Source organism: Propithecus coquereli, unplaced genomic scaffold (genome assembly GCF_000956105.1).
Source record: "Propithecus coquereli isolate 6110/MARCELLA unplaced genomic scaffold, Pcoq_1.0 Scaffold169, whole genome shotgun sequence".
NCBI classification, from domain to species: Eukaryota; Metazoa; Chordata; class Mammalia; order Primates; family Indriidae; genus Propithecus; species Propithecus coquereli.
This window is the reverse complement of record NW_012141524.1, coordinates 2,629,052-2,649,876: the sequence shown is the minus strand read 5'-3', so window position 1 is coordinate 2,649,876 and position 20,825 is coordinate 2,629,052. Positions and strand designations below refer to the sequence as shown.

Below are 20,825 nucleotides of genomic sequence, written 5' to 3'. Positions count from 1 at the left end.
ACTTTCATGTTTTTGACTCTGTAATGCACTCCTTTAAAAGTTATCACCTCATACATGTTCTGAATCTGGTAGCACATGTTTTCCTTCATGGTTCCTTTGTAAGTGATTTCTTGATAGTTTGCTCATGCATTTATTTATTTTGTTTGAATTTTAGAACCACTTTGTGAAGATATATAAAGCAAAATTCTGGTACCTTAATTGGAACCTTGTTAAATTCATAAATTATCTTGAGAGATAATGTCATTTCTATTACAGCATTTATTCTTTTGTCAAGAGCTTATATATCTACATTTACTCGAATCTTCCTTACTTTTCCCATTATGTTTTGTTGTTTACTTTATTTGAGCAAAGTACTGGGAGATCCAGCTATAATTTGGGGATGTTAATCCTTGCTTGATCATCTAAATCACTACACTGCTGTTAGGGTTGCTCATAAGCATTATGAAATATATTCAGAATTATTTAAAATGTTATAATACAAACAAGGGTATGTTACAATAAAATGCAATCATATAAGATTCTAGAGGGAAGGAACCATGTCTTCTTCTTGTGATATCCACAATACTTTACATGGTGCCAGACCACAACAGAAACTCAATAAATAATTCTATGTTAGGGGAATGAATAGTGATAAAATAAAAAAAAATTACAAGGAAAAGGAATAGGTTTAGGGAATGGTACGGTCTGGAGAGAATGAGTTCATTTAATCTTACTAGTACATTTACTTCATCTCAATATAATCTTATAATTCAATATTGATAATATATTAATAGATTTCTTTCTGCTGAGCTCTCTTTGTAGCAAAATTTTAAACCTTTATATTACTAGGATATAAGTTATTTGCGTTCCTAGAACCTTTCTAGTATTTCCCCCTCAGCGTAGCTACTCTGCTAAGAATGAGATAGTAGCTGGGAGTTTAGTGAAAGAGGAGATGGGAGGGGAGGGAAATGTTACATAATTATCCAACATTCGACTCCAGAGCTAAGAATCAGAAATATGCCAAGATCACAGTAATAACCATTGTCATGCCAGATACTAACCAGAAGCTTTTCACATACTGTTCTTAACCTCAAATTAAAGGTGAACCAGAAAGACTTCTATCTGCCAAAACCATAGTTCAGATCCTAGTTTCCTTGCAACCTTTTCTGGCTGCCCTAATGTCTAAAGCCAAAACTCCTCCCACCACATCTGCAGTATGGAAAGAAGAACCCTCATGTAAGGCTTTGGTTGTTCACAGAAAAGAATATTTTGTTTATAATTACCATTTGTGGGAAATTATTAAGTATACAAAACACATTCCATTGATTTGATATTTCAAGTACTTTGTCTTTTTTTTTTTCTTTTAAGCATCTCAAGGGCTAACAATGTGACCTTATCATGAGAACTGGCCAAAACTCAAATATTTACATTGAGGAGCTTCTAGGCTTTTTGGTTCATTTGTAACATGGAGTCTTATGCAGATGCTTTATGTAGCAGAATGACCTTTTAATTTTCTGAATAAAAATAAAATGAACTTTTAAGGTAAAGCATCATTAATGTCTCCTTTGGATCCTAAATGCAATAAAAGCTCACTCCATATACAAATTCTGAAGGGAAGTCAGTGCATGAGTCTTATAATAAAATCTGCATAGTAGTTTAGACAGCACTTTACCTCAAATTATCTAATTGTGCTGAAATCCTCATTATAATTCACTGAAGTGGATAGGGCAGGTGGTTTTATTATTATTTCCCTTACCCATCTCCTCCTTTTAGTGCATGGATGGATTAACTGAGGTTAACCTAGAAATCTACAGGACTCAAACCTGGTTTGCTGACTTTAATTCCTACAAATCAGAATTTCTCAATCTGGGTACTATTGACATTTTAGGTTGGATAATTCTTTCTTGTGGAGGCTGTCCCGTGCATTGCAGGATGTTTAGCAGCACCCCTGGCTTCTACTTACTAGATGCCAGGAGCACCATCCCCTTGCCCAACAATTGTAACAACGAAAAATGTCTCTGGACATTGCCAAACATCCCAGAGGGAAGGTGGGGGGAGCCACCCCAGCTGACAACCACTAGAAGCTTTTCAAAATGCCAAGTCACGTGTAAGTGATAATGAACTCCATTTCTACAGAGAACCCTCTACTTCATATCTGCTCAGCCCTACAGGACACAGTTGCTAGGTACCTCTTCAGATACCAGCTGGCTTGCTTCCAGCAAGAAGACTGCAGGCAGTATAGTAGTCCCCCTTATCCATGGGGGATACATTCCAAGACCCCCACTAGATGCCTGAAACTGTAGATAGTACTGAACCCTATATATACAATGTTTTTTTCTATATGTATAATATAGTGTGAATGTTTGTCCTCTCTGAAACCCATGTTGAAACTTAATCCCCACTGTACCAGCATTAAGAGATGGGAGTCTCTAAGAGGTGATTCATGGGTTAGTGGATTAACGAGTTAATGGATTAATAGGTTATCTTGGAGTGGGTTAGTTATCAGGAGAGTGAGTCTGTTCTAAAAGCCAGTTTGGCATGTGCCATGTGATGCCCTGCACTGCCTCAGGCCTCACAGAGTCCCCACCAGCAAGAAGGCCCTTGTCTACAGGGCATTGGAGCCAGAAGAGTTTTGTCATATAGGACAATACTGAATTAAGATGAGTAATCACACAACCCAAAAGAAAGGGGTTTTCCTTTTCAATAAAGCATCCTTAAGCCTTTAAAAAAAAAAAGGCCCTTGCCAGGTGCAGAACCTAGACCTTGGACTTTTCAGCCTTCAGAACTGTATGAGATAAATATCTTTTCTTTTCAATTACCTCGTCTCAGGTGTTTAATTATATCAACATAAAATAGACTAAGACAACACACAGACAAGGGCTGTCCAGAAAGTATCCAGCCATGTAATATGAAAAATTATGAAAATTATGGCTGGATACTTTTCAGACAGCCTTTGTACCTAGGACAAACTTTATAAATTAGCCACAGTAAGAGATTAACAATAACTAATAATAAAATGTAACAATTATAACAATATACTGTAATATAAGTTATGTGCAGTGTTCTCTTGTTTCTCTCTCAGAATATCTTGTTGTATTATACTCGCTTCTTTCTGGACTACATTTGACCGTGGGTAACTGAAACCATGGAAAGCGAAATCTTGGATAAAGGGGCACTACTGTACTCTCATATTTGTTAAGAGCTCTTCACTCATTTGGGGTAGCCTCACTCAGATTAAGGTAGAAATCTTGGCTAGGCTTGGTTTTTTCTCTCATAAGCCACAGACCGGATGTATATTAAAGAGCTGGCGTGATCATTAGTGCAGTTCACCAACTATTTCTGTTCTCCTGCATTCTGGGAACAAAGCAGGATTGCACTTCCTGGCCCTCCTTATGGCTGGGCAGTGCCTTGCAGCAAGTTCTGTCCAAAGAGTCGAATGGGACCTCATGTCACGTCTAGGCCAGAGCGCTTAACTGCTGATGAGAGAAACTCCTGAGCTTTCTCTTCCTTCTGATATGGTAACTGGTCATGTTTGAGATAGTGGGTGCTTGAGTCTCTCTGTGAGCTTCGGGCCTCTAAGTGACAATAATGAGTAGAACACTCCTGCTCATCTGCAGTAAACATAGAGCATGAACAAGAAATGAATCTTATGTGTTTTAAGCCACTGAGATTTTAAGGTTGTCTGTTACCTTAGCATAACCCAGCTTACTCTAACATACGAACTCAAAGATGAAGAACAAAAAAATTACATTAAATTAAGATCAACTATATTGAAACAGAAAATATGATATAAAACCACCTAAACTTGCTTAGTCTCAGGGTCTGTCCTGAAAACTTCTCTATTTTCATTCTCTTTAGTATTCAACAATTGTTTCAATGTAGTTGCTATATAGCTGATAGGGTAATGTAAATTGTGCTATTCTATTATGCCAAACTCATTTTTTCATTCATTCAAATAATAGTTATTGAACACTAAATATGTACCAAGTGTTACGGGATATCTTTTCATTTTGCATTGCTTTTGACACCTTTCTTGTGATGAAGAAAGAAGAGGGAATCCACTTTACCATCTGAGGGAGGGAGATATTTAGAAAATGAATTTGGGAGTGTGTGTGTGTGTGTGTGTGTGTGTGTGTGTGTGTGTGTGTGTGTTCAACTTTCCATTTACAAAGAAATTACCAGAGAAAATGGAAATGATTTCACATGAGTGGCTGGAAATTTCCCCCCAATATCATCTCCTGCTTTCTCACCTGTAAAACAGGGATGATTTCAGAGATTTCCACGCAGAGCATAGGCTCAGCATTAGCCTTGGAGGTGGAGTGACAAGGTTTCATTTGTGGCTTCCTAATTGACTGGCTGGGTGGTTTCAAGCAAGTGACTTAACCTCCCTGTGCCTTATTTATCTCAACTATAAATGGTAATTCCAACAGTGCCTAACTCATAGGGCTATCATAAAGAGACCAAATAAGGCAATGCATAAAGGGCTTAGAACAGTGCCTGGCACATGCTAAGTGCTCAAGAAATGTCAGTTCCAGCATTTTTAAGGAATGTTCTAGTAAGTGATGAATAAAGCACTGAAGTGGGACTAAATGTTCCAAATGTCATAGAACATGTCTCCTTTATTCACCCTTTCATCCTAAATGTTTAGCACAGTGCTTGGTACAAAGAAGATATTTAGAAAACCTTTACTGAACACAAATCTAGCACTGATGAGGGATGAGAAGAACCAACTCCCAGGTTCTACTCCTAACCTCACCACTGTCTACTTCCTGTTCACCCACCGTGCCCAGCTCAGAGGCTCTGTGAAAGTCATTGACTCTCTAGATACCTCTCCTCTTTTGTAAAATGAAGGGATGATACAAAAGAGCTATAAACTATAGAGTCATACAGTATAACTGATAATCTGAATTCTAATGCACTTTCCAAAAAAAGATGATAAAAACCTTATAACAACATAATTTTTACTCGGAAATAATCAACAGTATGGAGACTCAACAACGTTGCTCTAGATAGCTTTAGAATTTTCAAAAGAAATTTTATACTGATTGTGTGCTTCATCAAAAAGGGCAGTAAAACTCGCTGGCACTAATGCTATCACTCAGCGGTGGCTACTTTTCCCCAAGACTTCTGTGGAGAGGGAAAGAGAGTGAAGCTGGATAAAGCGTTATTAATGGTCCTGCTATCATATATTAAACTTTTCTTGGTTCTCCAATCTATCTAGGCTTGTATGTGACAGAGAAAAGCTTGATTCACAGGCAGAATAATCAAAGTGACTTAAGCTATCAGACTCAGTTCCTTTACCCATAAAATGGAAAAATAATGCCTACTTCATTGGGATTATCATGAATATGACATGAAATAACCATGGAAAGGACCAGGAAAGAAGCAAACTTTCAATTAATGGTAGCTATTAAAAGCATAATAATAATTATTATTGCAGTTATTTACAAGAAAACTACTTCCCTATAAATGTTAACAGTGTTGAGTACAATTCTTTTGGCTGGTATCACATGGTATATAAGTTGATTTTATGATCTGAGTTTTAGATTTGCTAATATAGTACCAAGAAGAGACAACAAAGAAATGCCTGCCTGCTAGGTGACCCTTTCTGAAGAATGGCCTGTTAAGAAACCTTTGGAGCAGAGACCAGCAAAGTGGCCTTCCAAGGGGACAACCTGGAAAGCTACCAGGCTCATTCATCCATTCAATGCTTGGGCTCCTCCTCTGTGCAAGGTGAGGTGCTGCGGCCGCGAAGAGTTGATTCATATTTGAAATGACAGAGATGGACCCGTGGCTGGAGCACAAAGGAGCCCCAGCTGAGACTGGAGTACAGAGACAGGTACATAGACAATGTGCCTTCCCTTCCTGTGGGCTTCTACAGCACTTCCCCAGTATTTCACGGCATCCTAGTTACCTGTTAATTATATATGTGTCTCCCCAGGACATAGCTCCCTGAGCAGGACACTGCATCCTGTTCACTGTGAAAAGGAATCCCCTTTTCACAGTGCTCAGTAAGTCTGCGTTGAAGTGGAGCCAAAGTGTGCACTAAGACTGGACCTGTAATTGCTGAGCACGGGGTGCATGCCGCTCTAAATGGCTCAGGGTCAATGTGTGGGAGGGGAGAGCTGGGAGCCCAAGGATATGACCCTTTGAGTAGAAACCTAGTCTTCTTTGTAGTGGTGGTTTCAAATTACCCAATGGTAAAAGTCGCTCAGAAGTCTTCCGTTGAGGGATTTCCTTGAGACTATTTTCTCAGTTCATCCACAAACACCTCAAAGCTGGCACGAACAAAACTCAGCTCACTAGCTTTGCAAATGAGCCGAGTTTTCCTTTCCTTCTTTCCCTACAGCCAATCGTCTACCAAATTCTTTTCTGTGTTTTCCTGGGAACAGCCCTCTCATACAGCCCTCTCTCTCACTAACCCCTCTGCTACCACTTCACAGAAATCACACCTGGGTTACCACCCCAGCGGCTTACAGAGATTCTGCCTATATATCATTGCAAGATACAGCTTCCTAAAAACAAGTTTCATCACATTTCTTCCCTGCTCAAGATCTAGGCTCTCTACTCCTTACCTGTACCTAATCTACTCTGGTTATCAAGATCCTGCCGATTTTGGCCCTACCCTACCGGCGTAATGTACATATTAACTTACTAAGGTCTGCATGTAGGATCTTCTGTTCTGTTTAGATTATTGACCTCCAAGGCACTAATCATTGAGGTTTTTCTCTCATTTAAACACAGTATCCAAAATGTTGGCTTCTATGTGCTCTGCCCATGTCGTTTCCCCTTTTGGAATAACTTAATCCTTTTCAGGCTATTCAAGTACTAGCCCTTCTTTAACACTCTAAGTCACCTGTGTCATGACTAACATATAATTATATTATCTCATGTTTCACTCTTTGTTTCCTATGCATATGCACAAGTGTTCCCCCCTCAACAAAACTATGAATTCCTTGAGGGCAGGGACTTTATATTATTTTTACCCATTATCTAATAAGTATTCACTTACCTCCAGCATTGTGTCAGGTATTGCACTGGGCTTTGCGGCTTAGCAATGAACAAGATAGACACAGTCCCTTTCTTCCTAGCACCCACATTCTAGCATATATGTATGTGTGTGTGTGTGAGTGTGTGTGAAATGAAAAATTTACACATATAATTTGAAATTGAGGTAAGCACCATGAAGACAAAGTATGGAGAGCTGAGAGACCATGACAAAGCTTCATATTGAAAGAAAACGCCGCCAAGATGAGATCATAAGGATAAAATAGAAATAAACAGGCAAATGTCCAGAGGTCTACAGAAGCCAGGTGCCTTAAAGGAACTGAGACAAGGTCAGTATCCACAGCTGCAGAGGGCAGCAGGTGAGCCATCTGAGACGAGGCTACTCAGGTACAGGTTGAACATAGTTCCTGACACTGTACTCGACTCAAGAAGTACTTGCTAAGTGAGAGTAAGCTTTAGGCGGTCCTTGGGAGTCATAATGCACAATGGCAAAGGTCATTTTTGAAATTTTATGGCTTGTGCATTTGGTTTTCAAACAATACTGAACACCCAAAGTTAAAAAACACAAATACTTAAACACTTATGAAAGGTCTGAGAATGCTCATTTTACTGACTCGAACGTGACCAGTGAGGCTGAAGGGTAAAGGAAATGGCCCTGAAAAGGCTCCACATGGCATTAAGAATGACAGGAGCTGTTACTATCAGTTTCCAACTTTCGTCTTTCTCAAGTTCAATAAAAAAGGCATGGACCAATGGTAACTATGATATGGACTGTGCTCCAGGCCCCATTACAAGTTAGATGCCAAAATGCTTTACACAGGCCACCTAACAGATGGTAATGTATTTCCGCCATTACCAACGTGAACAGGATTCAAACCAGTGACCCCAGAGGTGAGAGGTTGTACATCCAATTACAAATTCCCACTTTCCTTAAGTGTTAAGACGCCTAAAGCTATATATTTTATTTACATCAAGATGCATTGTATAAACTATATTTGATAAAAGAGATGACTTCACGTTCTCAACTTAAATCAAAGAATGCTTACTTAAGTATTTTTTTAATTGAATCAGACTTTAATGCCATCGTATAATCTTTTGGTTAACAGTGCTCATCTTGATTATTCTAACAAAGGGAAACATGGAAATTAATTCTTAAGTTGTACAGCTTATGTCATCTATAAAATTATACATTAGAAAATTCAAAAGAGGTACCTGGGACATCTGTGAAGGTTTCTCCAAGGACAGAGACGTGAAAATTGAGTCCTAAGTCCTTAAGATGCATCAATACCTTAAAAAAACTTTCTGGATCTTTATCATGCTCCCTGGAAATAAACACACAAAATATAACTTGTGTTACCTTAGGGTATATGTCAGGAAAAGCGGTTTCACTTCTCACCGTATCAAATCTTTTTGTGGTTCTATTGGGGGTTAGGGGAGCTTCTGGCATCCAAGCAGAGATTTCTCCCTACAACCTTACATTGTAGTATCAGCAGTGAGTGTTTTCACATCTGCAAACTTCTCTATTATGATTAAAACCCAGTTTTACTGAAGTTTTAAGGCTTTGTAGCCTTTTATTCAAGGAGAAATCTGCCTTGTTTTTCACATCTTAACATTATACTATAGAATGTATATTTTCCTTTTTCCTAAAATGGTTAATTTTCCACTTAACATATATATTTTTTAAAAGAACAATCTTCAAAGGATGATTCTCTACTGATCATGAGAATGTACCAAAGATGCTTTTCATTTCCATGGGTCTGAAAACCCTCCTCTCACATTTACTGAGTCCCTTTGTGCCCACAAGGCACGCACAATTTAGGGAGTGAGATTAGAGACCCTCTCACTAATCTCTCATTTTAAATAATTGAATGGAGAATTATAAATACATCAAAAGGGGATAGGTCTGGGTCTATGTCCGCTGAGCATTAACTTAGGAGTGGAGTTATGCAACATATAAAAGAATAATAATAAAGATAATTCTTTCATTTAGTACAGGCTTTGAAACACATGGATTATTTTGTGTTTGTTTAGCTTGTCAGTCTTCTTTGTAAATGACAGAATGAGAGGGTAAAGGACACTAAAATTAAAGAGGAAAATTAAAGATTCAATTCAACAAATCACATTAAGATGAAATGAGGTTTTTTTTTTACATCCTAAGGTGTGAATATTTCAGTATTTCTTGCATTTAATTACACTGTTTTAAATTATCTTATTTCAGACAGATGTGGACCAGATGTCTTCAAAGTATTTGTTTTTTTATTTATAATTCAGAATTTTAACTTCTTTTTTATACTATGGAAAAATAGTTATATATCAGCAATTGAAATTCTCATTTACCAACTAATTATGTAAAATAAATCTGTAAATTGATCAAACTGCTATATGAAATATGAAAATTACATCATTCAGAAAATCTCATGAAAAATGACATCTGCAACCCTAAATGTGTTAATTCACAATTCAGTCAATATTTTCAGTATCATGAATTAAAACAAATGTATTTTCTAATTAACATTTTAAAACAGCATTTATAATCTTATGAAATTGTAAGATCTTATAGAAATTAAAATTCTATAACCATTTATTTTAAGCTCTACATCTCTCAGTTTGATTTATTTCAAATAATAAAGAATGCATTGGAAAAATGTTCATCACTTTTTAAGAAGATATGCATTACATACATGTGCCATTGGGAAGTTTTTGGATAGTTCTTACACATACTACTACTGTGGGCAAGAACAAAGACTCGAAACAGTTTGAAAGTAAAGAATACACCATATGCTGTCTTCAACCATATCAATCAAATAGCTGCCATCTAATCTATAAAATGTTCTTTTAGTCTGATTCTCTTGGAAATACTAAGATGAAAAGAATGGAAACAATATGACAATATATCTTAGAGAGGGAGTCACACGGTTAGGGAAATCTAGCCACTCAGTTCTCTAAATTTTTCATTTTGAGTTCCAAAATTTTGGCTATGGATAACCGAGAGACCATCTATTCTAAATATTTCCTACCTTTTTTTTGTATTAAAGTAAAAGTAGATGAGATTTTGGGTTGGGTGGAGGTTTAATTGGGTAGAGGCTGTAGTTCTTAAAAGATTCCAATGTGAATATTTTCAAAGCAGCAGGCTTTATAAACTTCTGTTTTCAGTGTTTCTATACAACATAAACGCATTACAATCCTGCTGTATTCTCTGGATATTTCCTATAGGTGAACAAAAGCTTTCATATTCTAGTCATTTTGCATAAGAACACAAAAGAGATTTGTGTGAATCCCTTCTCTTTTTGTTTAAACCATAACATATGGCAGAATGTAAGGTGAGATTTTTCTTCCCCAAAATTATCCCTCAGAAAAAGAGGCATTTTAAACTAAAGTCCTTATAAAGTCTCTCATAATACCAGGCACTCTCTTAATTACTTTATTTTGAACAAAGTACTGTTTAGTTAACATGCATTAGCCTGAAACAACGTCAAGTGATGAGAGTTTCGGCTAGTTTTAGCAGTCATTCACTGGATAGCACTGGTAAAAACAGAAGCAAAGGAATTTAATACTGAGTAGGTAATTATTTTGGGATACATGACCTAACAATTCTAAGTGCTGGATGTTGTTGAAAACAAGTATTTTAAAGACCACTAAAAAAAGTAATAGGGTAAGTGGTTACTGGAGATCATAACTACTAAGTGGGTTTTTATAGCTGGGGAAAAGATTTCCAGTTATGGCATCATACACAGTTTCACGAAGTCCTGCACACCAAACCACTCAGACTGAATTCCAGGTGACAGGTGGTGAAAACAGGCCAGCTGCCTGAAAAGGTGGCACCATTCTGAAGTCTAGAATGTATGGGAGAGGGAGTTGGACCCAAAATGCTTCATGAAATGTAAGAGTGGGAAAAGCAATATTTCTAGAAATATTTCTCATGATATGTGCTTTAAAGTATTATTTATGTCTAAATTAGTAGATTGCATATTATAAGTACACACACAATTATTTCATCTGTGTCATTCGAAGTTTAATATTGTCAATTTAGCTGAAAAATTTCTGGGTTTTCTTTTCAGAAAAATGGGAAATTGCCTAACATTCAGTCATTAAAGATGTGCACAAATATTTGGCCACAGCCATATATCAAGGCACGGATGATACTCAGTGGCAGAGCTCAATATATTTTCCTGAGACAGGGACTCATTCTTTTAGATATCCAATGGGTCATCCATGGATTTTACACCAGAACTCATGATATTAATAAACCCATTTAGCATAATATGTGAATCTACCTTAAATTCTTTTCTAAGAAATCTCATGTGAAGCTCTCATATGTACGATTTTAGCATAAAGCATTAAATACATGGGATGGGGGATTTAAAGATAATATACTGAGTGGCCCTTTCTGCTAATAGCTGTCAAGTTTAAACACCCATTTAATAATATACTCAATTCTCACAACCACAGATATAGGTTTATGGGCTCACTCTTCTGTTCTCATCCATTGCTGGTAGGAATGTAAATTGAGACCATCTTTTAGAAGGTAGTTTGGTAATGTAAATAATAACTTTTGCCCCAGTAATTCCAATTTAGAAAAGTTACTCTATAAAATAAAGATACACACAGAAATTCAGCTACAGTATGTTCATAACAGCATTGTTTATAATGGCAACCATCTGTAAACAACCTAATGGAATGATAAATAAATATATTTTGATACACACATATGATGCAAGATCATGTAGCCATTAAAAATAATGTTGCAGAAATATACTTCTTGAAATGGAAAAATATTCAAAAAATACTGTTGGGTAAAAGGGAGATGACAGAGTAGTATATATTATATGATCTGTTTTTGTAAGACCAATGGATGTGTGTGTCAAGAAAGGTTTGGGATGAAGCATACCAAAATGTTAACAGGGACTATCGCTAGGAGTTGTCATAATGCTTCTTTTTTTCTCATGTTTTCTATCTTTTCTTTACATATTCTATACAAATCATTTTAATGCTTTTACGAAACCATCCTTCCTTAATATTCCACCATAAAATTGTATTAATAGATGTTTTGCTTAACCTTGCAACATTTTCAGTATTTATAGCAGCACAATTCCTCCTTTCCTGTGATCCCTCTACATTTGACAGCTGCCAATCAAGCCAACTTGATTCATCACAAAACATTCCAGAAGATGAGTCAGGGTTCAAACTTCCCCCAAATTTCCATACTCTTGAGTAGATAAGAATGAAACAGTCTGGCTGGGAATTCGTTTCTTCGCACCCCCACTATGGCAGAAGAGACCAGCGCAGAAATATTTCAAGCTTACTGGAAGCAGTAGATACAGCAAGAACAGCTTTTATTCCCAAATATTATTCAGAACATTTGAAAAGCATAAACTGTTTCCATGTGTTTTTTCTTCCTATATCTGTTCTCTCTCTGTTGCATTTCCATTTAGTTTCTTAGAGCTAAATTTCTTCCTATTCCTCATTTAACATTCATTCAGTAAATATTTATTGAGGATTTCTAAGCTCTCCATACTTGTCAATTATACTGAACTGTTACCCCTTCCTAGACATACTGAATGCAATCTCTTTAGTTTAGTTGCTTGCCTTGCTTGGGCAGAAAATTGGCTCTTTATGGATGGTACAGTGTTCCTAGGAGCATGCCACTCTGGATTGACAGCTCCATGAGGGAAGGATAAATGATATCTGTTTTGTTCACTACTAAGTACCCAGAGCCTAGCTGAGTAGTGGTAAACATTACTTGTTTTCATTAATATCCAGTTCTTGTCTCTTTCTGGGCACACAGAAAACTCCACATTCATCCCCTTGCAGTAAGCCACAGGACTAGTTCCAGTCAATGGACCGATGTGTGTCACCTTCAGACAGAAGTACCTAACAGCAGTTCTGGATAGCTCTTTCTCTACTGTAGTGAATTTTGCAGAGGTCTTGTGTTAAGATGGTTAGGTTAAACGAGTAAAGCAATCTAGGTTGCCCCATGGAGGAGAGTTGTCCTGTAAAGCTACCTAAACATGCAACAGACTGAGTAGGTGAGAGAAGTATACTTTTGTTGGGTTTAAGCAACTGAGATTTATAGGGTGAGGTGGAGGGGTGTCTTCATTACTGCAGCATAATGCGGCTTATCCTAACACATTATCTGTGGCACAAAATTAGCTGCTGCATAAATATTTGTTGAATAAATGAAGGTATAGGAAAAGTGAGTTACATGTATACAGCTCCTGTTATGTTCCAAACCCCATGCTAAGCACCTGATCGTAATCTTACATGAGCCTCTTGACCAAGTGGTCATACAAATATATTTCTTCGTCTAAGAGCACGCAGAGGAGTCTGCACCTGACTCAACACCTCATCGTTACAATGGCATAGTCTTTCTTCTATACATTCTTTGACTTTTTGTTTCTTTCTTCCTACGTATAATACCAGCCCGTGTTAGCTGCCAGGATCACTGACTTCTCCACTATGCTTTCTAGGGCCACAAACTCTTCATTCCCCTCCACATGCCTGACAAATCAATGATCAGTTTTGGTTTCCCTCCACGTGAGCTGCTGCTGTTTCTTAAATGGCATGTGACGGTGCTTCAAATATAATTCAGCCAGTAGTAGTCTCATTAGCCACCAATTTCTCAACGTCTCTCTTGCTTCCTTGCTCACTCTTGCTCTCGCTTTCTCTTTCGGCAACTACCAGTGCCTCTCTTTCTCTAGCCCTACAAGCGCTCCCCACTATTATTTACTTGTCATTGACCAAGACCAAGACTATCCTCGATGGCTTCTCTTGTTCATAATGCATTCTGCCTTTTAACTTTGCTTTGTTGAAACATTTAAAAATTATTAGGGGTACATCATAGTTGTATAGCTTTTTAGGGTACTTGTGATGTTCTCATATAGGCATACGATGTGGGTTAATCAAATCGGGGTAATGAGGTATCCATCATCTCAGGCATTTAACATTTCTTTGTGTTAGGAACATTCCAATTCCATTCTTTTAGTTATTTTAAGGTATACCCTCACTTATTGTTGATTACAGTGACTTTGTTGTGCTACCAAATATTGTTCATTCTATCTAACTAACAATATTTTTGTATCCATTAACCATCCCCACTTTATTCCTCCCTCCCTCCTACCCTTCATAGCCTCTGGTAACTGTCATTCTACTCTCTGTTTTCATGAGATCAATTGTTTTTAATATTTACCTCCCACATGTGGGTGAGAACATGTGATTAACTTTGCTTTTTGAGGGAGGGTGAAAGGTACAGTTCGGAGAGAAATGGCTCTTCCACTGACTAGCAGTATGGCCAGTACAGCCAAGAGGTAGATTATATAACCTTGTGCAGCCTTAGTTTCTTCACCTTTAAAATGGGATAATAATACCTACCTTGAAAAAGTTTGTTATGAGGAATGAAGAAATGCCTGGGACCCTGAAGGCATACAATATACTCTAAATTCTCTTCACCTTTTGTATTTGTAGTATTTTAATGTTAGAAATTTTAATCAATTTATTGCATCCCCCCTCCTCCAACACTGAAGACATTCAAGATGTTTTATGTTCATTGCTTCAGGGAAGGCATGGAGGGGTCAGGAGGGGAGGCCCCTACCAAAAAAAGGGGAAGTCTTCTTAGTTGTTCACAGAAGCTAAAACCCCTGTAGAAATGGAGAGGACTTCAGACAGGTACAAGCATGTAGGCAAAATGCCACAAGAGTGTAGCTTGCACCCTCTCACGCTGTGTCTCCACTCCACCCCTAGGCAAGAAACACAAGGGACTGACGAAGAGGAGCTGAGAAGGGAGCTCTGAGAGTCTCAGAGGCCCTGCATTACACTTCCTGGGTAAGGAGCCTGGGCAAGGAGCAAGACTCCAGAGAGTGAAGGTCTGAGTGTATGTCTCTAGGCAGACAGTATTGCGAACAGCCTTGAGAGATTCCTGAGCTCTAGTGGGCATCAAAGTAGAAGCATGGTTTCTGTGAATGTCATGGAAAGATCACAGAGCTGCAGATAGACAGAAGCAAGGGATCCTTCAGCAGTGGCACATGAGGATTGGGGACCAGGAAAATGGGAGACAGAGAATCTTGAACTGCTTGAGACTTCTATCATCATATTGAAATGGGCCATCACACAGAAATTAAATTATAGAAAAGTAAAATTCTAATTTATGCACATCAGGGTTTCATGCCATCTGCACATTCAAATTTTCATCTTTCTTTTTGTCTACCCTGCACACAAGCCAATCATCTTTTTGTTTAAGAGCAGTGGGAGAGAGAACTTACAAAATTCAGAGTCTTTGAGCACTGTAGATCTTCCACTTTGTCTTTTTTTCAGAGATCTGTGCTGTCATAGTCAGCTTCTTTCTTGAAGCCTGTGATCCTACTCTTACTCCACAATTCTTCATTTACGTGTTTGGCATTTTCAAGTTATCCTTTTATCCGACGATATTTATTGACAAGAAAGTTTTCACTTACAATGTACTAGGTGTACTGTTCACAGATCATTACACCTTAGAACATTAGCTACATCCCTCTTTCCTTATCTCCTGGGTTTTCCCTCCAGCTTTGTCACTTCCATTCTCTTGGATGAAGGTGCTCGCTAACAATGCTAGTTCCCACCTCTGTTCTCATCTATTCTCATGCTTCTGATGTTCTCCCCTACTTTTGATACTGCTGACCATACTCTTCTTTTGTAGAAATGATCTTTGCCTGGTGTCCACATACTGTGTTATGATTACAGCCTAATGACTTTCTCCCCAGTTAAATGTTCCCACTCATTCCATCCTAAAGGCCACCCAGTGAAAACCATATTCAACAAATCATTTTTTCCACTAGGTCTCACAACACGATTTTCTTTTACATCTCTCCACTACTAAAAGCTTAGACTCCCCAGGTTATTTCTGTCCAACAATGATTTCCACTCTTGCTGGATATTGTATACAGTAATTTTTATGCAGCTGTCTAACTTGCCGATGAATTCTCTTTCTCTGCAACTCTGGCCAGGAAGCTCATAGACATCCATGCCTCAAAAGAACTGGTGGGCCATGAAGTGTCTTCATTAAGATAAATGGGGTCTTCCCCACCCCTGGGATGTTACTTAAACAGCAGCCACCATCCCACATAATTTTAAAACATCATAATGTATGTAATTAACTTACTCTCAGATTTGGGAGGCTCTATGGAACTAAACTCTTTCCTCTCCCCAATTCATTACTAAGTCTTTCTACGGAAAGAAAGTAGACTTAAAAATAAAGAAAGAACTGTACTTCAAGGACCCGTGGGATAAAGACAGAAGATCCAACATTCATATTATCAGAGTTCAGAAGGAGATTCTATTATTTTTATAACTGCATGTGAATCTATAATTATTCAATTAAAAACTTCAATTATAAAAAATGTATGCCATTGTAATAAAATACAAGTCATTCAGAAATAAAGTAAGCACTGAAAGCCCCCATTTCTCACCTCTCCTGATCCCGCTCCTCAGACACAAGCACTACCAGCAACTGTTTGGTGAGTTTCCAGACCTTACTCACCATATAGATTTGTATGAGCATATTTTTACATTTACCTTCCTCGTTTTATAAATATGAGATCAATATCAGTCATTTTCACTTTGCATTTTCACTAAATACATACTAAACCATCTGTTTATATCAGTGTATATGGATATCTCATTTTAAATGATTATATAATATTTCATAATTTTTATATAATTTCCCTACTAATGGACATTTCAATTGTATCCAAATTTTTGATGTTTCAAACAACACTGACATCTACTTCTCCTGATAACATTCAAATTTTTCTTTTGCAGAATTGTCTTTCGTCTTATAAATGCAGCCATTCCAAATCTCTTAATTGAGACCCTTTTTCTCCATTCCTACCATGTTCATCCTCCTTTTGGAACTAACTTACCTTCAAAGTTTTACCTACTCACTCCTGCTACATTTAAGTTCCAGAACAGAAGTCATGCCTTTGTTTATTTACCCTTGTAGTCCCCTGTCTTTATGCCATAATGTCTGGCACAAAGTGTAAAAAAGTACTAAATTACATTGACTCTAAATCTAGATCACTTCCCTGTGAATCTAATCTTTTTATCCCGTTCTACTCTATGTATTTTACTATTTATAAAACCAGATGAAAACACAGAATCTTTACTAGACACCAATGACAACTCTTGTGTAACACTTAAAAACTAAACTGCCATTCCTAATCAATTTATTACCAACCTAGCCATTTCTTCTTTCACAAATAATTTAAAATTTGTTTGCTCACCTCCATTTTTATAATACAATGTTATCACCTCATACCTTGAGAACATCACTGAGCTTCAGACTCTACCTCTGCCAGTTGAGCTTCCAAGACTATTACATTATCCTTTTCAACATGATTTTCCTTAGAAATTTCTTCTCTGAAATGTACATTAACTAGAAACCATTAAATTGAAATTAAGCCATCCTATCCAACATTCAAGTATTTCCATCATTCTCATCCTCTCCTTCTCTCTCTGCCGTTTTCAATTCATGCTCTCTTGCCTACAGTTCTTGTGTCTGGAAAACATACTCTTTTCTGCTCCCTGTCCACTGCTTCCTTTGCTGACTAAATTTACTGTTACTTGCAGTCATCCCTGAGAAATCCCATCGCACTCTGATTCACTCCTGCACTAATATTCACATACTACTGATGATTTCATGAATGTGTTCTTTTATATTATTTCATATTTATTTGTATGCTGTTCCCTTATAATTAGTCTGAAAGCCCCACACATCAGAGAAATCCTCTGACTCCAGAAGTTGGCAGGTACTCAAAATATGACTTTAGAATGAATGAATGAATGATGGTTCCACCCTGGCTGAATACAGAGTTATATTTTTAAAACTATGGTAGGATAGGTCTATGAAATGACATGAAGAATCATGTTTTTTTTTTTTTTCTTAAATGGAGAATTAAACATGGTTTGGAATTATTAGATGCCTTTCACTGAAATGGATTTCAAATCTTAATAACAGGTTTTCATATTCAGTTGTGGACATTTTGTCATGTCTAGAAATGACACGGTCTTCAATCATATGGGAAAGAATCTTAATTTGAAGAGAAAAACCGACTCCTGAAATTGTTTTTGACTTAAAAAATGTTAAAATAGGAATGGACAGTGATTAATAAGAAATCCCTCCGGTGGGGAGAAAAATGCTAAAATTCTGTACATTTTATGTATCATGTCTTGTTTCTAGATCCATATGAGACTGCTGTGTGTTTTGGCAGACACTGAGATCTCACAGAAGAGACAGTCTCCTTTTCTCAGCAGCAACTGCTAAGCATCCCAGGCTGTCATGGCAATGATTGTGGACAAGGGTGAACACAATATGGAATATCTGTTCTATAAAGACTTGCCCAAAATGACATGTTCTTGTTGCTACATATGTTGCATTTTTTTCATTTCATAAACAGTATTAATTATATATCTCTTCTCCTACATTCTTACAAATGAAATAAATTTGTATTACTCTACTTAGTCACTTTCATGATACCATAAAAGAAAAAGTTCAGCCCCCAAATCTTGTTACCCCAGTTTTTTGTGGCTTATTATTTCAAGTTATTTAGAACTAATCACATTAAGTTCTGAAGGTAGACTAATTATTTATGCAGAAAAGAATAAGAGATTCTGAATATTATAATAACATCATATGCTATAAATTAATTATACTGCTTGAGAAAAGGTTCTCCAGAATGAGAAGCCTTGCGGACCAGTCTTAATTAAATATACTTATTGCTAGTGGGTACCAGAACAATTTATTTGTTGCAAAGAATGGATAACAAAGAATAGTCGACTACTTTAGACAGTGTATTGGTGAGAGATCATTTTAACAAAATTAGGTTGCTTTAGAGGTGTATGTAAACCCAAAGGAAGAAAAGAAGAAGCTATTGAAACCCAATAATAAATTCATGTATGACTATAATTTTAAAACTATGTTTTTATCAGAAGTTTTCTTTATTGAAGTAAAATAGTTTATATGGGCAATAAAACCTAGTGGAAAGAGAGTTCAAAACCTAGTTCTGATATTTAGTAGCCATACTCAAGGGTAAACTACCAAACTAGTCTAAGACTTAATTTCCTCATCTGTAACAATCTGGCTAATAACACTCACTTCAATGAGCTGTTGAGGGGATTAAGTGTAATGACATATGTGAATCAATTTGTAGTGCCTGGTAAACACTAAACACACAATAAAGAATGTCTATTATTATTATTGTAATTGTTATTATCATCACCACCACCAACATCATCATCGTTTTATTCTTCATTTATAGAACTGGAAACTTAACAATCTTCAAGTGAGTTTAAGAGCCACCATAATTGGTTAAAAACTAAAGTTTGCTATACTTTATAACCACTTATTCATAGTAAACTTAATGTGCCATTTTTGAGCTTTTAAGGTTTCCTTGATAATTACACATACGGGCATCTAAAGTGTCAACCATGTTATATATACAAATAACATAGTGAGCACTCAATAAATGACCATTCTTATTTACAATACAGAATTACAAATATGATTTAAAGTAAAATTTATGTTTGTGTATAAAGGCACGCATGTCCATAACTGAGTTTTTCTTCTCAGGACTGTATCCTTAATCCTATCAAATGCCCCCATTAATCCAGCCACCCTCAAATCAATATCAATCTTTGACCCAACTGCTAATTATCACCCAAATATGTCTTTCTATTCTTGATAGAGTTCAGATGTTTATCATTCCTTCCCATGACATTTATAACATTGAACCCAATCACCTTCCTATGATAATTACAACTGAGATTGGGGAAGTAAAATGTCACTTTCCCCCTTCTCCTCTTTTTTTAGGGAGTTACCTAAAAACAAGGAGGACTAGGAATAGAAGTGCAAATGTCATCATTCAGACTAGTAAGATATCAAACCCCCTAAATCACAGGATAGGTGGAAAAGCTATCAAAGATAATGATGACCAAATAGGTGTGCAGGTAAAAGAACAGAGAGGACAGAGATACCCTGGGATTCTCAGAGAGAGCTGGCAGAGGTGCTTCTCCAAGGTGAAGGGTACTCCTTGAGTACAAGGCCCAAAATACATCCTTAGCAGAAGACATCAATAGGGTCGCTGGCGCTAAGAGTTTCCCCATGCCTGTTTCAGTCTTGAGGAACAGAGTATGAAGTGCTAAGAAAAGAATCAGACAGTGAAACCATTTTTGCAAGAAGTAATAACCATCTTTTCCAGGAGGATTATACAAGTACATTGGCTGGTACAAGAAATAATTTTCTCCTGACTACATAATTCACTCATGTTGGTAAATTAGAATGGCACTGAAAGCTGAATTTCTCATGTAACATCTTAAAATAAAGGTAACCTTTTAAAAGGTTTTAGAAACCGTTCTTTCTATTTTAGACTACAATTTCATGAAAATATTTTTTTTGTTTTAAAAAATGGAATCTGTATCATATGTTCTAAATAAGAAATTTTACCCAAAGATTCAGTATCACATGTATATTAATTTACAACACTATTTTCTTTTGAAAAAAGTCCATACATACCCTAGAGAGCAATATGTATTTAAGAAGCAGAATTAAGGAATTCATTTTTTTATTTTTTGGTATAGAGTTTCTTCAGTATGTATTCTAATTATTCTTTACATTTTTATATTTCTAATACTTCTTGAGAGTTATTTAAACTTAAAAGTTGGTGTATATATACTTAAAAAATGTTAAAATAGGAATGGACAGTGATTATAGAACATTAGCTACATCCCTCTTTCCTTATCTCCTGGGTTTTCCCTCCAGCTTTGTCACTTCCATTCTCTTGGATGAAGGTGCTCGCTAATAATGCTAGTTCCCA

At 36.8% G+C, this 20,825-nt stretch overlaps 1 protein-coding gene across 3 annotated transcripts in view; it reads right to left on the bottom strand.

Annotated features, from left to right (window-relative positions):
* Nucleotides 1-20,825, bottom strand: part of GTDC1 (glycosyltransferase-like domain containing 1) — a 269,887-nt gene that overhangs the window by 17,597 nt on the left and 231,465 nt on the right. For all 3 annotated transcript variants that reach the window (XM_012641743.1, XM_012641745.1, XM_012641744.1), the window contains one exon: nt 8,200-8,309. In XM_012641743.1, coding sequence (XP_012497197.1) covers nt 8,200-8,309 — 110 coding nt within the window. The remainder of the gene's footprint in view (nt 1-8,199; nt 8,310-20,825) is intronic.